General features: G+C 46.5%; 1 protein-coding gene across 1 annotated transcript in view; it reads left to right on the top strand.

The window, feature by feature from the left end:
• The first annotated feature begins 2,267 nt into the window (after positions 1-2,267).
• Positions 2,268-20,420, top strand: part of LOC121584961 (protein KATNIP homolog) — a 35,120-nt gene continuing 16,967 nt past the window's right edge. The window contains exons 1-16 of the mRNA XM_041901242.2: positions 2,268-2,360; positions 2,821-2,916; positions 6,151-6,230; positions 6,606-6,775; positions 7,190-7,305; positions 7,522-7,623; positions 7,943-8,092; positions 8,584-8,845; positions 9,157-9,297; positions 9,505-9,662; positions 10,081-10,184; positions 11,351-11,447; positions 11,655-11,864; positions 17,955-18,092; positions 18,546-18,713; positions 19,161-20,043. Coding sequence (XP_041757176.2) covers positions 2,905-2,916; positions 6,151-6,230; positions 6,606-6,775; positions 7,190-7,305; positions 7,522-7,623; positions 7,943-8,092; positions 8,584-8,845; positions 9,157-9,297; positions 9,505-9,662; positions 10,081-10,184; positions 11,351-11,447; positions 11,655-11,864; positions 17,955-18,092; positions 18,546-18,713; positions 19,161-20,043 — 2,791 coding nt within the window. The 5' untranslated portion in view covers positions 2,268-2,360; positions 2,821-2,904. The remainder of the gene's footprint in view (positions 2,361-2,820; positions 2,917-6,150; positions 6,231-6,605; positions 6,776-7,189; positions 7,306-7,521; positions 7,624-7,942; positions 8,093-8,583; positions 8,846-9,156; positions 9,298-9,504; positions 9,663-10,080; positions 10,185-11,350; positions 11,448-11,654; positions 11,865-17,954; positions 18,093-18,545; positions 18,714-19,160; positions 20,044-20,420) is intronic.

Genomic DNA, 20,420 nt, shown 5'->3' with positions numbered 1-20,420 from the left:
GGTTCTGACCTATAAGTGAACTGTACATCTGTGAATCATTGGATGACAAATTAGTATTAACATTACCGTTATTCCGCTCACTCCTTTTCTGTTGCGGTGGGACAGGGTTCCCTTGCACCCTGCTTTATTTCTGGTTATTGAAAGGGCTCTCAGAACTGTATTGTTTTTAAGCACTTCTATTTAAGTTATTTGATTTGTTTTATTTGTCTTTTAATGTGTGTGTTTGATAATTTGATAATTTTAATCTTTCCCCACCCTCCCTAAACTCACAAAGAAAGCTCAGTATATAGGGTTGCTTTAAAAACCAGGCTCCAGAAAGCCATACCAGTTCCCAAGTCTCATTTTCCAGCTCACATTGACCTGGAAACACTGGTGATTGGACCTCTCACCCAAAGACGTAGGCTTATTAAATCCTCATATTGCATTAAGAAGAAGGGAAATTGGGACAATCTATTTGTCCTCAAATAACTCCTTATTACCAGAGACTGAGCTTTACCTTTTGGGGTCAGTGAAATCAACTTGATTTGAAATTGTTTTATTTTGGAACAACATTTGAGTGTGGATGAATTGGCTTTTATTTTGAAATGTGGACTATTTACAGGGTTATATTCTTGGCTTATCTATTGCCTGTAGTTGTGATGGCCAACCATGATTTGTTCAAGATGTGGTCGTACTCGCGTGTGCATAATGTCCTAAGACTGAGTCATGTCCTAAAGTAAAAATGGAAGTGAAAGTGACAGTGAAAATTCCTTGTCATAATTTGTATTCTATTTATCTAAATACACATTTTTGTTGAAGCTATATACCAATAAGTCCTTTAAATTTCAAGTTGATTTCTTTGAAAATAATCCCACTCTTTTTTTTCTCTTCTGCAGTGTAATTTATGAAAAAGTTGTTGAGTGCTCTAGACCACGGTACTGTCTTGGCTTATTCTAACTAACTACCAGGGCTTGGTTCCATTTTGGTCCCTAGCCCCTGTCCTTTTAGTGTTCACATATCCCAAAGGACTGGACACATGTAAGCAATATGGTATTGGCCACCACCCCACCAAGCCATTCAGTGGACTGTGGACTTCTGCCTGAAGTTATAGCTTGCACATATCAAGTTATTTCAGATCTGTGAACTCCCTAAGGTAAGTAGGGGTTAAGGCTGTGGTCTTGTACGGACAGAAGGTACCTGGGCTACATTCAGGACTGTTGCGTTAGGTCGTTACAAAACTTTTGTCCATTTTAGGGCAAACTCATTGCATGGAGGGCCGAGTATAGACAGGTTTTCGCTTCTCCCTTGTACTTGATTGATGAATTAAGGTCACTAATTAGTAAAGAACACCCCTCACCTGGTTGTCTAGGTCTTAATTTAACAGAAAAACCAAAACCCCACAGACACTAGGCCCTCCATGGAATGAGTTTGACACCCCTGCTTTAGGGACTCTGTTAGAATAAGCTAAGACCTTACCAAGTTAGCAACAATCTTACACCATTGGACAGCTATTCACTCTAGTTTTGTGGGCATGTCAAGAATGTGTGTCGGCTGCTAGTGACAGTTGTGTTAGGTGCACAAAACACAATGGCCATCCTAGTCACCATGCTTGTAATGCTCTCGTTCATTAATGTCTGCAGCACTCGCTCCTAAACCATTCACAACTGTTGAATGATCTTGAACAGAGCCCAGGCCTTTTGGTGACAGTGGATGATTGTTAACCAGGTGTATTGGCTCATTGAGTGTCCGCAACCGGGTCCAGTGTGGTCGGGGTGCCCTTGTGAGGTTTACATTTCCCTTTGCCCTTTTTATATAAAATGCATTGATTTATAATGAATAAAACAGAGTTTCATTTTGTTTTGGTGGTGTCATTGTCATGCTCTGATTGAGGTTTTGCAGTATGGCTTTTGAGGACATTTGGACACAACTCTGTCATCTGATCTGACAAATGTGCTGTTTTCTAATATGTCCCAGGCTGCTCCCTGCCCTGATTTTTAATTTTCAAGCAAAATGTTAGATATTTCTTTAGAAATATTACATTTTATTGATACCCTGGTGAAGTTGGAGAAAATAGCAAAAACATTTGCTCTGATATGGCCATAATAGAATATAATCTATTATTATGGTTAGTAGGGGGTAGCTGGGCAAAGTACATTATTTCGCTGTTGTGTATTTGCTTGGAGGCAGGCAGTGTACACAAAACATGGTGCTCCTCCTCAGGGGTGTGTCCAACATAGGGGCTTTCGCTATTGGTGGATGTTTCTCCTGGTAACCAGCATCCACTGTTATCAACAACACAGGACACATGAGAATCGGAAACTTCATCTGGATATCGAAAAACAGCGTTATAATACCTGTGAAAGTATATATATATATGTATTGTGAGTATTTTAAACATTTAACGAAAATGTATATTGTCTAAAAAGAGCAAGTTGATAAAATGATGAGTGGCAAGCTACCTTAGCCTAGTCATTCGTTAGCGTAGCTGGCTAGTTTAGCCCCAGTTGTTCTCGTGCAGCCAGCAACATCAGCTAGCTAGCGCCGACTTGCTAGCTGCTTACTAGCCTGCACAAATAAAGCTGATTATCTAGCTAGCTATGTTTCTTCATTCACAGAGTGAGCTAATTTCAACATTTGGAGTGCATTGTTGAAATGTATGTGAAATACAAAAAACTGACATTGTAACAATGATCAAGAATGTAGCTAGGGCCAGAATTTTAGCAACGGCGTACAGTTTTTGCTTATGCGGGAAAAATATAATTCGGGTGCGGCAACATTGCTACCGGACCGTCCTCATAAAAAGGTCATAATCTCGGTTCATTTCTATTTTCCTTGCTGCAGAGTTGAAATAAAAAAATCGTGGAATGACATCCTCTCAAAATGTGGAATTAGGTCTATGTGAAAACCAGTGTCTGTGACCCCACAATGGATAAAGCGGTGAGTTCCATTTTATTATTTTATATTCAAATAATTGGAGAACACAGTAGCTGAGGTCATGTGGATAGACGTCCACTACAAAAAGGGATGGTCTTGCGTCTCACTGCCATGAAGCCTGATTTATGTGCCTACTCCCCACCTCCCAGGTGTGAGATGCTATTAAATCTTGGCCAGGGGCAGAGTGAGCCTTGTACAGGATATGCATGTCCTGACAAATATTAAAAGGGTCAATAAAACGTTTTTGGGTTTGTTAATGTCATGTCTGTGCCTCTACCACATTGTTTATGATTGGATTACCTACATTGTGAAAAGAAACTCGAGCACAGTATTTAGTGTATTTCATTATGATCTCCATTAGCTGTTGCTGAAGCAGCGCCTGCTCTTCATGGGGTGAGGGACATGCATTCTTGTAGCCTATGCTCGCTCCACAATGTGGTTTATGGATTTCAATTGATTCGATGTTTGGCGCATAGAAGGATGCCAGTGTGCTGAAGTTTATTTTATTCCAATGTTTTATTCTATTTGGAATTACATAAGGTGTGCAAATAACCCTCTTTTCAATAGATTGCCTACATGGCCACTTCCCAAAATCAGTATTGCACCTGTTATAACACAGTCATATATGAACCAGAATCTGGCTTTATGGCGAATCTCCTTTAAGACCAGAAAGCAGTTATTCAACTTGCCATTCACCAGTTTTTCAAGCTTAGTAATGATAAAATACGTGAATTACTCACCAAATATGGAGTTTCGATTAGCAACTATAGTCATGTATTGCCGTCACAGCAGGTATGTCTTAAAAAAAAAAAAAAAAAGTACACGCAACCGACAAAATACCTTTTCGGCACCTCCAATCACTCACGTCCCAATTGATCTCGGATTGCACTAAATGTACTGCCATGCACAGGTCGGCAGCCATTGGAGGTGTCGAAGAGGCATTTTTTCAGTTGCATGTAACTTTTTATTTAGACCTTTTATGAAAGTACATACCAGCCGTGACGGCAGTAAATGAGGATAGTTGCTAATCGAAACTCCATATTTGGTGAGTAACGAATTTATTTTTTGACATTATTACGCTTGGAAAGCTGTTGAATGGCTGCTTCCTGGGTTTAAAGGAGATTCGCCATACCAACATCTCCTGCAAGGCCAGATTCTGGTTCAAGTGATATAGTGCATCTATGCTGCTGTTCTCTTTTCTTCCTTCATCTTTCCCCCTGCTCCTCCAGTGCTCCTGCAGATGTTGAAGCCTAGTTGGCTGCTAGACTTATGTAAGAGAGCTAGTGATTTCATCCTCTTTTCGGATGATTCCATTCCAGCATATGCCGAAAATATTTTTGGTATCAGATTGTTCTGGCAATTATTACATCGAAACTTCATTGGGAGGAAGAATGTTTGACATGCTTTTTACATTTGTGTCACAAACCGTTTCTGAGAAAATGTATGATGAAAGTGGCCATTTTAGGCTCTTTTAGACCTTTAAAGTTACATGCCTGCTGTAAGACCCTATGATCTATGAACCATACATGATACAGACAACATATTGGTTTCGTTATACTCCTTATAGTGTGCTCTCAAATATGGAGTGTGTATAGATTCTGAAATAAAAAGAAATCACATTAATTTATTAAAAATAAAATATATTAATGATGTATCTCAAAAGTACCCTTTTTGATTTGTATACTTTTAGACATATTGTTTGGAACAATATAGGCTACTCTTCAAACACGTCAAATTTCCAGAGTGGGCTCTCTGGTTCTTTTAATGATATGACCCGTTTTATACATATATATTGAAATTATAGGTAATTAACCAATCACAGCCCTCCTTTAGGATTCAGCAAATCACCAGCAGAGGGAGTTCTTTTTTTAATCCATTTTCCCATTCACGGTGTTGGTGGTGCTCGTAAAATGTATCATAACTTTAGAATTAGCAGAGTGCCCACTCTGGAAATGTGATGTACTTGTAGAGTATATTGTTCCAAACAATGTCTTAAAATTAACAAAATCAAAAAGGGTACTTTTGATGGTAATATTATTATGAATATAATGTTGAATAAATTAAAAATGTGTATTTAAGAATCTAGACATACTCCATATTTGAGAGCACACTATAAGGAGTATGATAACACCAAGATGTTGTCTGTATCATGTACGGTTCAAGGATCATAAGGTCCTCTGTAGCTCAGCTGTAACGCCAAGGTAGTGGGTTCGATCCCTGGGACCACCCATATACAAAAAAATAAATAATTATGCACGCATGACTGTAAGTCGCTTTGGATAAAAGCGTCTGCTAAATGGCATATTATTATTATTATACAGGAGGCATGTATACGTCTAAAAAAAAGGGCCTAAAATGGCCACTTTAATCATGATTTTCTAAAAATATGGTTTGTGAGACAAATGTAAAAAGCATGTCAAACATCCTTCCTGGCAATGAAGTTTCTATGTGAGAATTGCCAGAACAATCTGAAATACCAAAAATATTTTTGGCCTACGCTGGCGTGGAATCGCCCCTTTCACAACCTGCATGAGCCTGTGAATTTGCTAGCTAGGTTATATTGAATGTCTTGCTATTGTCAATACTTAAACCAGAATACAATCCTCATAGCCTATCCATTATCTTCATTTCAAAGATGCAGTCTGATGCTAAACATACTCCCATTCAAAATGGTTGAAGTTATCTTATCATTTGACATTATCTGTTTTTGTTTTTCTCATCACATTTCAACTTCAGTAGACTGAGCGCATGACTATAGAGTTCACTCTATATTTGCTACCAGAACATCCTTTCTGTCTTTCAATGTTATGTCTATGGTAAGTAAACGATTGCAGCATTTTAGCGTTTCTTGTGTCTTACAATAAACCAATTTAATTTAGGGCCTATCTCTTATTATTGAACTCCATGCTGATGGTGAGGAGTATAAAGTAATTTGTATGGACTTTTAACTTAAAGAAGAATTTGTGGATTTCCATATCGATAACCGAAGATTATGGCCACACTATTTGTCAAAATGTCGACGTGTCATCTCAACCTTGGGTTGTATTTACTCCATTTGAAGGCTAGTCACCTAGGCTATGACGATAAACAGGGTTAATGATTTAGCTTGATTCAAGACTCTGCACCTCTTCTCAAAAGAATCATTGCAGCATGACCCAGTGTATTGTGATACTGTACATGTTCGCATTGCTTTTCTGTCTGACACTGCTTCCTGTTGTTGTCTACCTATCTGTGAAGGAGAACCAGAGGAGTCAGGGAGGCTTGGCTGCCGAAGAGATACTGGATGAATATTTAATCGCCCTTCAGCACAAAAACAGGTGAACTGTGAGGCAGGCATGGGCCTTTGGGAGAGGCAGCTCCGGTTACACTGAGAGGACACAGTAGCTGACCGTCAATAGGCTTATAGTCACACATATAGGGTAGACTTTGGTTGGTTGCTCGTGCTGAGAGATTGAATGACACCAATGATGTATGAGTGACACTGACACGCAAACTGTGTGAGGACAATTTGGTTTCTAGGGATTAGGCTTCGCTCGTTTGACCTGCTTGCATATATAACATGATGCTCTCACGCACGCATGCAAAAAACATGAAAACAGACTTAAAACATGTTTTGTCATCTCATTTTCAAATGTAGATTCATAAACCACTTGTGTGTATTTCCTAGTGATGATTTGACCTTTGACCCATAGGATCTTAAAGAGACTGAAAACGAAAGAGCCCAAGGAGATCGAGCTAGAGCGTCTGGAGCAGGGCTTCTCCATCTATCTGAATGGCGCTAACGCTAGCAAGCTGACCAAGAGACCCAACCAGAAGTCTGCCACCTCGCCACCGCCGGCTCTGAGAGCTACACACACGGCTGGTACACAGCATGCAGGACTAAAATAGATCTGCCAACACTTAGCACTAAAATACATGATTTCAGTGTCGATCAACAGCTGAGTATAACCTACAAACCATCTCTGCTACAATACTAAATCCTGGTTAGGCTATTGTAGATTCTGTCCCTGTTTATTACTACTTTATGACTAAGCTAATGTTCGTAGCATCCCTGAAAACCATCCCACCCCTCAGTTAGCATTTAGTATAGTATAATCCTATGCCCACGGCCGTTGAATAAATGATAATAAGTGACATTCGTAACCAGCGGCCATTTTTCCTCCTCTGTGTGCTATGGAACCATCTGTGTCTTGTTCTCCTCTGCTCTTCCTCTGAGGGCAGACTTGACTGCTCATGTGCAGTGTCTCTGTTCTCCCTGCCTCTGACTCATCACCAGATGCCTCCAGAAGGGGTTTGCAGCTAGCAGAGGAGGAGATCCACAATCTGGAGGTGAACAGTAGCAAGAGGAGTCACACCGCCCCGGGAAAAGTGCAGAGGAGAGAATGGGTTCAGGTATCGCCATTCTAGTTAGTCTACACCATTGAAATAGAATCTAGTCATTCTATTTCTGTAGTATCTAGTCATTCTATTTCTAATGGTCTTTACACAGCCTAACCCTGATGTATATAGATTTAGTGAACAAATCAACGATCATAGACATAGATGGTCACAAATGGAATAGAATGTAGTGTTTTTGTTTAGAATAATGTTCTATTTTAATCTTTGCAGAAGTCGGTCAATATTCAAACAGAACAAGGACCCTGTTTGCGGATATCTCCAGAGAGACGGTACTCTGAAGACTTTGAACCCTACGACAGCATAGAGATGGAGGTACAGTAGGAAGAAAACAATGGTCCTTTGTAGCTCAGTTGGCAGAGCATAGCGCTTGTAACGTTCAATTCCCGGGACCACCCATAAGTAAAATGTATGAACGCTTGACTGTAAGTTGCTTTGGATAAAAGCGTCTGCTAAATGGTATATATTATATGATATATAATTCCCACCAGGCTCATCCGTGCGTGGGTGTCCAGTGTTCTTTGCCACATTTCGATAGTGTGTGCCAGCATCTCTATGTGTGAAATACAGCAGTCAGTCTGAGTTTGCGTGATTGCATCTCACTCTGCTCTTTCTTCACCCTGTGCCTCTCCAGCGGTCGAGTCCACGTTCTCCTCGTAGCCCCCTGCGAAACTCCTGTAAGGTGTCATGTTCGTTTGGCTCCAGGGCTGATGGCCGAGGAGGTAGCCAGGCGGAGCCTGAACATAAAAACGAACGGGTCCTACTGAACATCGACGAGGTCAAGGTGAGACGTCAGCTGTTTCTCTCTCCCTCCTCTCTCTCTCTCCTCTTCTCTCCATCCAAGACACTGATCCAGGCTACCAAAGTGCAAGAAATACAGCCATCTTCACCATTTCCATCTCACCAGATTATATGTCGCCGTAAATCATTGAATTCTATCCAGAGAGTGCTGACTTAATTTACGACGTTCTTCATTTCCTCTTACGCCAAGCAGACATTCCCTTCAGCGCATTATAAATCAAGGGACATAAAATGTATAACTGCCCTGTTTCTTCAACCTGCGCTATAGCTCAGTGTAAACCCTGTTTGTGGTTTGTGTTACATATGGTGCAGTGGCGTGAAAGTGAGAGCTGAGTCGCCTTCATTTGGTCACAAAACGGGATGAAAACGTTTTTAAGCTGAGGAGGAAAAGCCTGTGCTTGTCTGATAAGAAGACCAGTTTCATTTCCGTTTCAACTCAATTGAACATACCCCTGGTGTTTTTTTGGTGCTCAGGTGCTTCGACGGAGCCTGGAGGTGAGCGTGCGGAGGAGCAGTGGCAGCCGGGGGTCGGCGGGGGAGGAGTCGGACGAGGAGTGGGTGGAGGAGCAGATAGAGAGGGAGGAGAGCACGGAGAGCCTGGAGGAGCTAGGCCTGCCTCCTTCCTCCTCCAACAAAACATCTACTAACATGAACCATCCGCGAGCCACTGGGCCCAAAGGCTGCCTTCACGACCCTGCAGAGCTCATGGTGCTGGACTTTGGGCCCTCTCCTAAAGGTAATCCCAACAATACAGATTACAATATATTCATGTTATTCAGCCAAGGATGCATCTTAACATTCAACTAAAGTGGCTTCCTTTCCTTGTCCCCCCCTTCATTTGCACTGATCTTAAATGATAGGATAGGTGAAAGCAATATGTTGGATGCCTACTGAGGATTTACCCATCCAGATGTTTTATATCATTGCCGTTGAAGGGAAGGAGACTTGTAGAAGATGCCTGTTTAGAGATTTTATTGAGATGCAGCCTGGAATTTGCTTCAGACTCTATTATCTTACCTCTTAGACCTTTCTTCCATTGTGTTGCAGGCCAGAAGATCGAGCGTTCGTTGTCAGCCAAGCGGAAAGACAACATGGAAGCCTACGTCCCCACCAAGCCTCTGCTGGTGAAGAGCAAAACTCTGGACAGGCCCTCTTCAAAGGAGTGCAGGGATGGCAGAGATCCTCAACGTATGTTCTGTTCTGCCCTGTATGCATGTCATTCATAAACCCAAGATGCCTTATTAGAAAATAGCTGTCAAATAGTAAACAACAGTCAAGTGTACAATGGTCCCTGAACTGTGTTTCAAGAGTATGACTCTTTCTCTCTCTCCCTCTCCCCCCTCTCTCTCCCTCTCCCCCCTCTCTCTGTCTCTTCCCCCACCCTCTCTCTCTCAGGGCCGAGGAGTCGTGTAGAGCGCCCCCTGTCTGCAGCGAGGAAGGTCTCCCAAGAGGAGCGCGACTCAGAGGAGACGGCGTGCAGGGTGCTCCAAGCCCTGCAGATAGAGAACAGCCCACTGCAGAGCCCCGAGCCCAGGGCCTTCAGCCGCACCCCGGTAGGCTAGATAACAACCATAGAAATAGAATGAATTAATGTACGGTAATTCTATATCTATGGGCACAATCAAGGATTTGCTGTTCTGGGTCCACTAGTGAGTTGTGTTATATTCTTCGAATCGGTCTGCTGTAATGATTCATGTTTTACGTCCTAGCCTATCCCAATCTCTCTTATTTTCTCATCTTTTCTACTTTTAGTTCAACCTGGTTAGGCTACTATCCTCTCTAAGTCTAACTCCATTGTGCTCCTCCATTTTAAGTCTAACTCCATTGTGCTCCTCCATTTTAAGTCTAACTCCATTGTGCTCCTCCATTTTAAGTCTAACTCCATTGTGCTCCTCCATTTTAAGTCTAACTCCATTGTGCTCCTCCATTTTAAGTCTTACTCCATTGTGCTCCTCCATTTTAAATCCACAGGTGAGAGGACACCAGATGATGAACGGCTCGCTGCGTGACGACGATGACGACAAGGAAAGTGGGGTGACCAGAGCCATGCAGAGAATCACCCTGATGGGACCCAGGTAGCGTACTGCAACGTTACACACTAGTGTCCTTGCATACTATGCGTTAGGGCTTGATCCTTAACCACTACATGGAGAGGAAAAAGGACCGAAATCGTAGTTACTATCTAAGTCTATACAGGGCGGCAGGTAGCTTAGTGGTTAAGAGCGTAGTGCCAGTAACCGAAAGGTCGCTGGTTCAAATCCCTGAGCCGACTAGGTGAAAAATCTGTCGATGTGCCCTTGAGCAAGGCACTTAACCCTAATTGCTCCTGTAAGTCGCTCTGGATAAGAGCGTCTGCTAAATGACTAAAATCTATACCAGGGGTGTCAAACTCATTTTGCTTCGCGGGCCGCGTTCGGTCTTCACCGAGGTCCGGAGAGCCGCACTGAAAATGTGTTATATTTTCTCAATGTGCAAGAAATAGTTTTTGGAATTTTCGATGTTCCCTGACTATTCCGCTTTCGTTTTGGTGATTCTTAGCAACCTGGAAAGAGTGTAGAGACTTTATAAATGTAAGTGCAATATAATGTCTGAACAGTTTCGATTTGGTTTGAGTCATTTTAATGTAGAATGAGGTTGTTTTTACAAAGATTATTTTTTACTCAAAGCACCCGTGGGCCGCATTGAATGGGCTTGCGGACCAGATCCGGGTCTATACAAATCCCTTGACTATCCTTGACTGTCACAAAGAAAAAAAACAATGAATGGCTATGTTCCAATAGTATCCACACTAGCATACTACAGAGAAAGAAACCATCTATAAGGTATGGATATCGGGATGTGGCCAAACGTAGTCTTGTCTGGTGACACTTGTTAGAATGACACTGGCGTCGCTAACTTCGTCATGCCTGTGTGCTTTCCCTTGCTGGGATCAGAACGCCATGGACAGACTGTGCAGTACAGTACAAAACTCGTAGTAATGCAGTACGTCTTGGAGGACGGCACAAGAGCACCAGTAATTGTATACCTCCTACCGAGGCTCTCTAACAATCAGAAACGTGTCAGTGGTAACCTAACCTCTCTGACCTTGAAGCAGATTTAGTCACCAAAGCTGTAGCTGTAGTCTTCAATAACTGTCAGTGACCATGCATACATTTCCATAGATAATGCCCAAGAGCAAGGTCAAAGACTATTGATGTGATGAAAGACACAATACAATAGATGACTAATCATTTTCTTCCAGGCAACAGCAGAGACTACTAAAGGCGTTGGAGAAACTGGAGGCAGGCACAAACTTTGACATCCCTCAGACAGTGAAAACGGACAAAAGCAAACCACCGGTGAGTCACTCCATCAAATACCAGGGCTAGGAATGACTAAGCGTAAAACAACTAGGTGAGACAAACAGTGAGGCTAAACATAGAGGGAGGGAGACACACAGAGAGATCTAATAGTGTTCTAATTCTATATCTCTGATGCTAAGAATACACTGTATGAAGTGACAGCTTGGCTTGACTCATGAAGTTCTGTTGTTGTCATGGTGGCAGAAGAGGCGGGTCTCGGCCGAGGCACCGCCCACCGTATACGTCACCATGGAGATCCTAAGTAACTGGGGGAACAGGGGCCAGGTGGGGCTGACGGAGATGCAGTTCTTCGGCCCAGGGAACAGGAAGCTGTACGTGTCGCCACACGACCTGGACATCCGGAACGCCGACTACCCTGGGAACCTCGGAGCGCTGGTCAACGGGAAAGCTAAAGTGAGTTGAGTTCTGCCCCTCAAGCCTTTAAGATAACAATAATTGAACTATTTAGAAAGGTGATGGTGCATATTTAATATTTATACATCATTTTAGAGGGATCCATTATAAAGGCATTAGAACACTTTGCTTCATAAGGAATCATTATACAGCTTATGAGCTGTTATTAGCCTATGTGTCACGGTTTACTAAGCCCAGAACCCAGAAGCAGACCAGGACAAGGTGAGTTGAAACGAAGGTGAGTATTTATTTAACAGATTCCAAAAACGATGTAGAATAATCCAGGGGACAGAGCGGACGGCGGAGATGAGTTGGTGGAGGTGCAGTGGTGGATCCAAGAATGGCTCGGCAGCCGCCGACAACCAGGCAGGGGTTGGGTGAAGGTTCCGGGAGATTGACTGCAGATAGAAACAAAACGGAGGTAAGTACACGGCAAGCCAACAAGGTGCAAAACAACAAAACTAACGCTAGAAACTCCAAGGCTGATACACTGACAAACATACTGTTCATGGCTAACGATCCGGCAGGGAATGGATGTTAGGCCAGAGCCTAAGAAGGGTGATGATCAGGACCAGGTGTGCAGATTGCTGATGGGATGCAGGTGCGGAAATCAAGAGAGCTCCCCGGAGCGTTCCAGAACCCTCGGGAAACTGGAGATCACGAACAGAAAAACTAGTCCACAGACAGGACCCGACTCAGACTGCCGGAATCGTTACAGTACCCCCCCTCCGACGAACGCCACCGGGCGGACTCCCCGGAGCGCCAGGATGGAGGCGGTAGAAGTCACGGATGAGGTCAGCATCTAGGATCTGTCGCCGCGGAATCCAACTCCTCTCCTCCGGACCATACCCCTCCCAGTCCACGAGATACTGGAAACCCCGGCCCCGCCGTCTGGAATCCATAATGCGTCGCACCGTGTAGGCAGGGACCACCTCCGATCATCCGAGGGGAGGAGGCGGAGGAGGCAACAGAGGACTGAGGAAAACAGGCTTGAGGCAGGGAGACATGAAAGGTGGGATGGACTCTGAGCGTCCTCGGGAGTTTGAGTCGAACTGCCACCGGATTGATCACCTTCTCCACCACAAACGGACCAATGAACTTCGGTAACAACTTCCTAGACTCAGTCCGTAAAGGAAGATCCCGTGTGGCCAACCAGACCCTATCTCCGATGCTATAGGTGGGAGCGGGGATCCGGCGACGATTCGCCTGGAGCTGATACCGGTCCGAAACTCTAAGGAGTGCCTTTCTGGCCCGATGCCAGGTCCGGTGGCAACGACGAATATGGGCCTGAACAGAAGGCACTGAGAGCTCCTTCTCCTGAGAAGGGAACAAGGGAGGTTGGTAGCCATACAGGCACTGGAAGGGAGACATCCCAGTGGCAGATGTAGGGGAGAGTATTGTGGGCATACTCAACCCAAGGCAACTGAGGAGACCCAGGAGGTGGGGTTGGAAGAGGCCAGGCAGCGTAGCGTGGATTCCATCTTCTGGTTGGCTCTCTCCGCCTGACCATTAGATTGGGGGTGAAAACCAGATGTGAGACTGACTGTAGCTCCAATGGCCAAACAGAAGGACTTCCAGACAGCAGAGGTAAACTGAGGCCACGGTCGGAAACGATATCACTGGGCAACCCGTGGACCCTGAAAACCTCCTAACCAGGATCTCGGACGTCTCCGAGGCAGAGGGAAGCTTGGCAATTGGCACAAAGTGGGCGAACTTGCTGAATCTGTCCACGATAGTCAGAACGACCGTGTTCCCCTCAGAAGCGGGCAACCCAGTGACAAAGTCCAGGGCCAGATGCGACCATGGTCGCCGGGGAATAGGAAGGGGGTGAAGTAGTCCAGAGCTGGGCCGATTGGTACCCTTATTCTGCGCACACACTGGACAGGCAGCAACATAACCCCGAGTATCCTCGGCCATGGCAGGCCACCAAAAACGTCTGCGAAGAAACGCCATCGTCCGAGCCACGCCAGGGTGACAAGCCATCTTGCTGGCGTGGGACCATTTGAGGACCGCAGGACGAACCGACTCAGGCACAAACAACCGACCGGGTGGACCGTTACCGGGACCGGGCTGCGTCCGAAGAGCCGCCATCACCTCCTCCTCAATCTTCCACCTAACAGCTCCCACGACGCAGTTCCGGGGGAGAATTGTCTCGGTCTTGGACCCACTCTCCTCCGTCTTGGAGAACATCCGAGACAAGGCGTCCGCCTTGCCATTCTTAGAACCAGGTCGGAACGTCAGGGAAAAATTGAATCGTCCGAAAAACAACGACCACCTGGCCTGACGGGAGTTGAGACGTCTAGCCGATTGCACGTAAGCAAGATTCTTGTGGTCAGTCCAGACAATAAACGGTTGCTCCGCCCCCTCCAACCAGTGGCGCCACTCCTCCAAGGCAAGTTTCACCGCGAGAAGCTCCCCGGTTACCCACATCGTAATTCCTCTCCGCAGGCGAAAGGCGACGAGAGTAGTAGGCGCAGGGATGGAGCTTACTGTCCGTGGAGCATCGCTGCGACAGGATGGCGCCAACTCCCACATCAGAGCCGTCCACTTCAACGACCGAACTGACGGGCCGTGTCCGGTTGAGAGAGAATCGGTGCGTTGGTGAATCGCCTCTTCAAATCCAGAAACGCTTTTCGATCCGCCTCCGGATTCCACTTGAAGCTCCTGATACTGGAAGTCAAGGCAGTTAACGGAGCTGGCCACACGGCTGTAATCCCGGATGAATCTGCGGTAGAAATTCGCAAACCCCAAAAATCTCTGGAGCTGCAATCTCGTACCGGGCTGGGCCCATTCCAGAACCGCTCTAACCTTCTCCTGGTCCATCCTAATCTCTCCCCTGGAGATGATGTACCCGAGAAAGGATGTCGTGTGGGCGTGAAACTCGCACTTCTCGGCCTTCACGAACAGGCGATTCTCCAACAATCGCTGCAGAACCTGCCGGACATGCTGGACGTGGTCGGAAGGTTCCTTCGAGAAGATCAGAATGTCATCCAGGTAAACAAACACAAAGAGACCGATCATATCTCTCAGGACGTTCGTTCACCATACTCTGGAATACCGCTGGAGCATTGGTCAGTCCAAACGGCATCACCTGATACTCGAAGTGACCCATCGGTGTATTGAAACCCGTCAACCACTCGTCTCCCTCTCTGATCCGGACCATGTGATACGCATTGCGTAGGTCTAGCTTGGTGAACACCGTAGCACCCTGTAAGGAGTCGAAGGCAGAACTCATCAAGGGCAGGGGATACTTGTTCTTGACCGTGATGTCATTCAACCCCCGATAATCAATACACGGTCGAAGAGAGCCATCCTTCTTACCCACAAAGAAGAATCCTGCCCCCAGGGGTGATGACGAGGACGAACGAGACCAGCAGCTAGGGACTCCTTGATGTAGGTCTCCAAAGCCTCACGTTCAGGGCGGGAGATACTGTATAACCTTCCCTTGGGGTAAACAGCTCCAGGGAACAGGTTGATGGCACAATCATATGGTCGGTGGGGAGGGAGTGACAGAGCCTTCTGCTTACTGAACACTTCCCAAATCGTGATATGTCTCGGGAACCAGGGACAAATCTGGGGGTTTAGCCTCAATCACCTGACTGGGAACCGAATGGGGACAGGCAGTCTTGAGACAGTTAGCATGACAATCAAGGCTCCAACTCGTTACCTTGCCCGTCAACCAATCGAACGTGGGATTGTGTTCCTTCAGCCAGGGGTATCCAAGGACCAGAGGCACATGGGAAGACGGCAGAATGAAGAATGAAATCATCTCCGAATGATTCCCCGACAACAGCATCTTAACCGGTTCAGTCCTCATCGTGATACGTGCCAGACTACTGCCGTTCAGAGTGGTCGCTTCAATGGCTTCCGGCAATTGCTCCTTGGAAAGCCCCAGCTGTTCCACCAACTCGGCATCAAGAAAGCTTCCATCGGCACCTGAATCGACAAAAGCGTTAATCGCTAAGCTCTGATTCCTGTTCACAAGGGTAGCCGGAAACGGGTCTGACAGAGGTACTGAGAGGTTGAAACTGGCTCGCTAAAAGTCCTCCCAACCTTAGCGAGCCGGGCAGTTTGACGACCGCCGGGAACAAGTGGAGATGTAATGTCCCGAGCTACCACAGTAGAGGCAGCAGTTGGTCTTACGTCTATGTTGACGCTCCTCCTTGGTTAACCCGTGCCGCCCCACTTGCATGGGTTCAGAATCGGGAGAGAGGACCTCTCCACTAATCCTTTGTGGTGGAGAATGATCGACGGGTTCTGGTCCACCACCCGACCCGACTGGGAACTGAGAAGCTGATCGACTGGACGGACCCCATTGCTTCTCCCTCCTTCGCTCTCGGACTCGATTATCCACCCGAATAGACAAGGCTACCAAGCTGTCCAGGTCACTAGGCTCCGGATAGGAGATCAGCTCATCCTTGAGCTGCTCCGACAGACCCTGGTAAAAGGCCGCTTGCAGAGACTCCTCATTCCACCCACTCTCCACAGCCAACGTCTTGAACTCGATCACGAAGTCGGCCACGCTGCGAAGTTCCTTGGTGGAGCGAAAACAGGCGCCTAGCTGCGTCCCTCCCTCGGACGGAATGGTCGAAGAGCTTCCTCATCTCGGCCGTGAACCCCTGGTATGAAGCCATGCAGGGGTCTTGTCGCTCCCAAACGGCTGAAGCCCACTCCAGCGCTCGACCACGCAGCAACTCAATCACAAAGGCTATCCTAGCCTTGTCTGTGGCATAAGAGTAGGGCTGTAGATCGAACACTAACCCACACTGCATAAGGAAAGAACGGCATCTTCCCAGCTCCCCTCATATTTATCCGGCGTCGGAACCTTGGGCTCACGGAAGGACACCGCTTCAGACGCGGCAGGCGAGATGGGTGAAACCGGTAGTGGATCCTCCACCGGAAACTTGCGCTGGTTCTGGACCTCCGTCAGACCGGTAGAAAGGTTCCGAACTGCCAACGCGATCTCCTGTAGCTCCGTGCTATGATGGCCCAACATCTTCTCCTGATGGGTAATGGCATGGCGAACAGAGTCCAGGTCCGCTGGGTTCATTACTGGCCGGATCGTTCTGTCACGGTTTACTAAGCCAGAACCCAGAAGCAGACCAGGACAAGGTGAGTTGAAACGAAGGTGAGTATTTATTTAACAGATTCCAAAAAACGATGTAGAATAATCCAGGGGACAGAGCGGACGGCGGAGATGAGTTGGTGGAGGTGCAGTGGTGGATCCAAGAATGGCTCGGCAGCCGCCGACAACCAGGCAGGGGTTGGGTGAAGGTTCCGGGAGATTGACTGCAGATAGAAACAAAACGGAGGTAAGTACACGGCAAGCCAACAAGGTGCAAAACAACAAAACTAACGCTAGAAACTCCAAGGCTGATACACTGACAAACATACTGTTCATGGCTAACGATCCGGCAGGGAATGGATGTTAGGCCAGAGCCTAAGAAGGGTGATGATCAGGACCAGGTGTGCAGATTGCTGATGGGATGCAGGTGCGGAAATCAAGAGAGCTCCCCGGAGCGTTCCAGAACCCTCGGGAAACTGGAGATCACGAACAGAAAAACTAGTCCACAGACAGGACCCGACTCAGACTGCCGGAATCGTTACACTATGTTGTGCATGATAAAGCATTTTGCATAGCACATAAGGTGATATAAATATGCTTAATATGCATATAAGCGCTTATCATAGTTCAGAATGTGTATGTCCGCACAGCAATGTTCTAGAATATTGGACCGTTGGCTTTCATGCTTTTCAAATTCTCAGCGCAGCTCAAGCTATTTCTCCAACCGTCACCCCATTCAAATGAATAGAAGACGCGTACACGGAGCCAACTTTGGTTGGGAATTTTGGAGAGGTGCGCGGTCGGGATGTGCGTCCTCTGCGGACGGTGTCTCAGTAGCTATGTCACAATGGGCCACCGGACTATCGTGGCTTTGAACTCTGAATTATGCTTTGTTAGGATGGTATTCAAAGTGTTACCAGATTATATTGGGTCTCTGGTCATTTTAAGTGAATGTATTCATCTATTTTCTGATTTAAACTGACTGCTTTTCTCTATATGTTGTTGTGTGTTGTTTTGACCACCAGACCACGAAGGAGCGTCATATGTGGACCTGTCCTTTCCATCCTCCGGTCCAGCTCTACTTCATCATTAGGAACACGGAGCGCTCTCCGGACTTTGAGATATCCCGGATCAAGATCTGGAACTACAACAAGAGCATCAATGTAAGAGACCAGACTGACACCCTATTTCTCCTTATGTAGTGCACTACTTTTGACCTGAGCCTTTGCAATAGAGGTTGCCAGTAGGTTGCCAGTTATAGTAAAAAAGGGTTGCATTAGGTGATGATTCGAATGGAATCTGATAGAAATGGTACTTAAGTATATTAAGTTCTTAGCACTTACTATATGTGCAACCCTTACATATGCAGCCTGATTGGTTCATCACGCCAGTCCTAGATCAGGGTTTACAAAAATACACACCATTAACAGTTGCTCATAAATCCAGCTTGCTTCAGCCAGCCCCAGTCATTGTAGAGGGTGAACCCCATATTGGCAGCAGGCTTTGGGAGGGAGGGTAGTTGCGTTTAACCAGTGGCTATGTGAGCTGCCAGTCTGTCCAAATGTGGAACAGTGAGAGATTAACCCTGGAGGATTAGTGAAGGGACGCCCGGGTGACTGCTCCTGCCTCCCGCCCTGCTGCTGTCACAAAGGGGACGGACGGGGGCACAAAGCCCAGGCAACCAGGGATCTGTCTGGAACTATGGATGTTATGGGTTGATATTAACCGTGTCTCTGTTCATTGAGTCCTTTGTTAGGTATTGGTGGTGTGTTTTAAGCTGCGAGGTAAGGAGCAGTGTGATACGGTTGGATCCAGGGGGTGGGGATACACTGATTTAATGAGCAGGGATTGAGGAGATTTGAGTCTGGTTTTAGCCATCCACTATGTCTGTCTGCGTGTGTTGGTAAGGAGGCTACTTACGGTTAGCTTTACAGTTGACTATGTCTGCACGGTTAGCTTAATTTCCCACAGGTATATATGTCTACATACCTGTGGGTAAATTGAAGAAAGAACATTGGGACCTACAACTAGGAAGCTCCTTGGTTAACAGTGTGGTGTGATTTTCAGTTTCAATGTTGATCGAGCTTTTTCACCTCTACATTTTTCATTTAAATGTATTTGACTTGGAGTTTGTTTTAATGTTAATTTTCTTATACGGTCTACCAATATCAATGCATTAACTAAATATTGCGCTGCTTAGAGCCTGAAATAGCCGTACTGTTCTTTTTCAGGACCTGGACATTGGCGCCCGGCATGTGAATCTTTACCTCAACAGCACGCTGGTGTTCGAAGGCGAGCTGGACAAGGGCTGTGGCAACCAGGTCTTCGACTACAGCACCAGCATTGCCCTCCAGGCACTCCAAGTCCCAGAATCCTTCTCTCCCAGCCCCGTGGTGTCCGGACACATTCTCTGTGGCGCCAGCCCACAGCGCCATTATGACAGGAACATGGAGGGGAACAGCGGAGGGCACCATTGTGACCCCAACCCCAACCACGGACTCACTCTCTCTGAGGGGCTGGCCCAGGTCAGAATAGACTTGCAGGATAAAACCTACAACCCCCTCTCCCCCATCGCCCCCACATCTACACACCGTCTCCTACAGAGGAACTCCATTGACATGGACCCTCCGGAACTGGACCTTCCCCACCCCCCTCTGAAACAGCAGCTGGAGCAGTCGGGTCAACCCACAGAGTGCACAGTCACCACGCAGCCTTCCTCCTCCAGGACTCCCCAGTGGCTACAACCCATGTCCCGGAGCGCCCCAGAGGGCTGCGAGGCTGCGAGGGAGAAGCCCCTCTGGCTAGTGCCCCAGCAATCTGTGGAGTCCAAACCTTCCCTCCCACAATCCTCCTCCACCTCCACCTCAGTGCTCCCAGAGCTGGGCTGTAACCCAGGGAGGGTGTGTCGTGGGGTGGAGAGGACGGTGAACGAGGGCCAGGCGAGTGCAGACTCTCTGGACCTGGGAGGTGACCTGCTGGAGGAGCTGAGTGACCAGCAGCGCCAGGACCAACCTGTTAGTGGACGTAGGAGCTCAGCCAGGCATAATAACACTAGTACTACCAGCAGCAAACCAGCAGTGGAGCACCAGCATGGAGCCATTGGACTGTCCATAGGTAGCTAACCATGTGTGTATGCTATGTGCTTGTGTGGTCCTAGGACCTATTGTGAGCCATTCCATACTTTTGCAGCTCCTTTATCTACTCTGCTGTGCAGGAAAGAGACGAGACGTTCATTTGAGTTCATGTAACCGTCTTAAGGTCAGAGACAGAATAATCTCTAGTGGGAGCCTGTTTGTCTACTTGCCTTAGTTTTGCAACTCAATAATGATTCCTCCACCCCCCCACCCCCTTTGTCTTGTCAACGGCAGACCAGACATATCTTTGTTTTTAAATAAGATTATAGAGCAGACAGATTACTGCATCACATAAAATCTACATCCTATAATAATCTCTCTTTATCTCCCTGACAACAGACTCCCAGCCAGACCCTC

This window comes from Coregonus clupeaformis, chromosome 1 (assembly GCF_020615455.1).
Source record: "Coregonus clupeaformis isolate EN_2021a chromosome 1, ASM2061545v1, whole genome shotgun sequence".
In the NCBI taxonomy this organism is placed as follows: Eukaryota; Metazoa; Chordata; class Actinopteri; order Salmoniformes; family Salmonidae; genus Coregonus; species Coregonus clupeaformis.
This window is presented reverse-complemented; position numbering and strand designations above follow the sequence as displayed.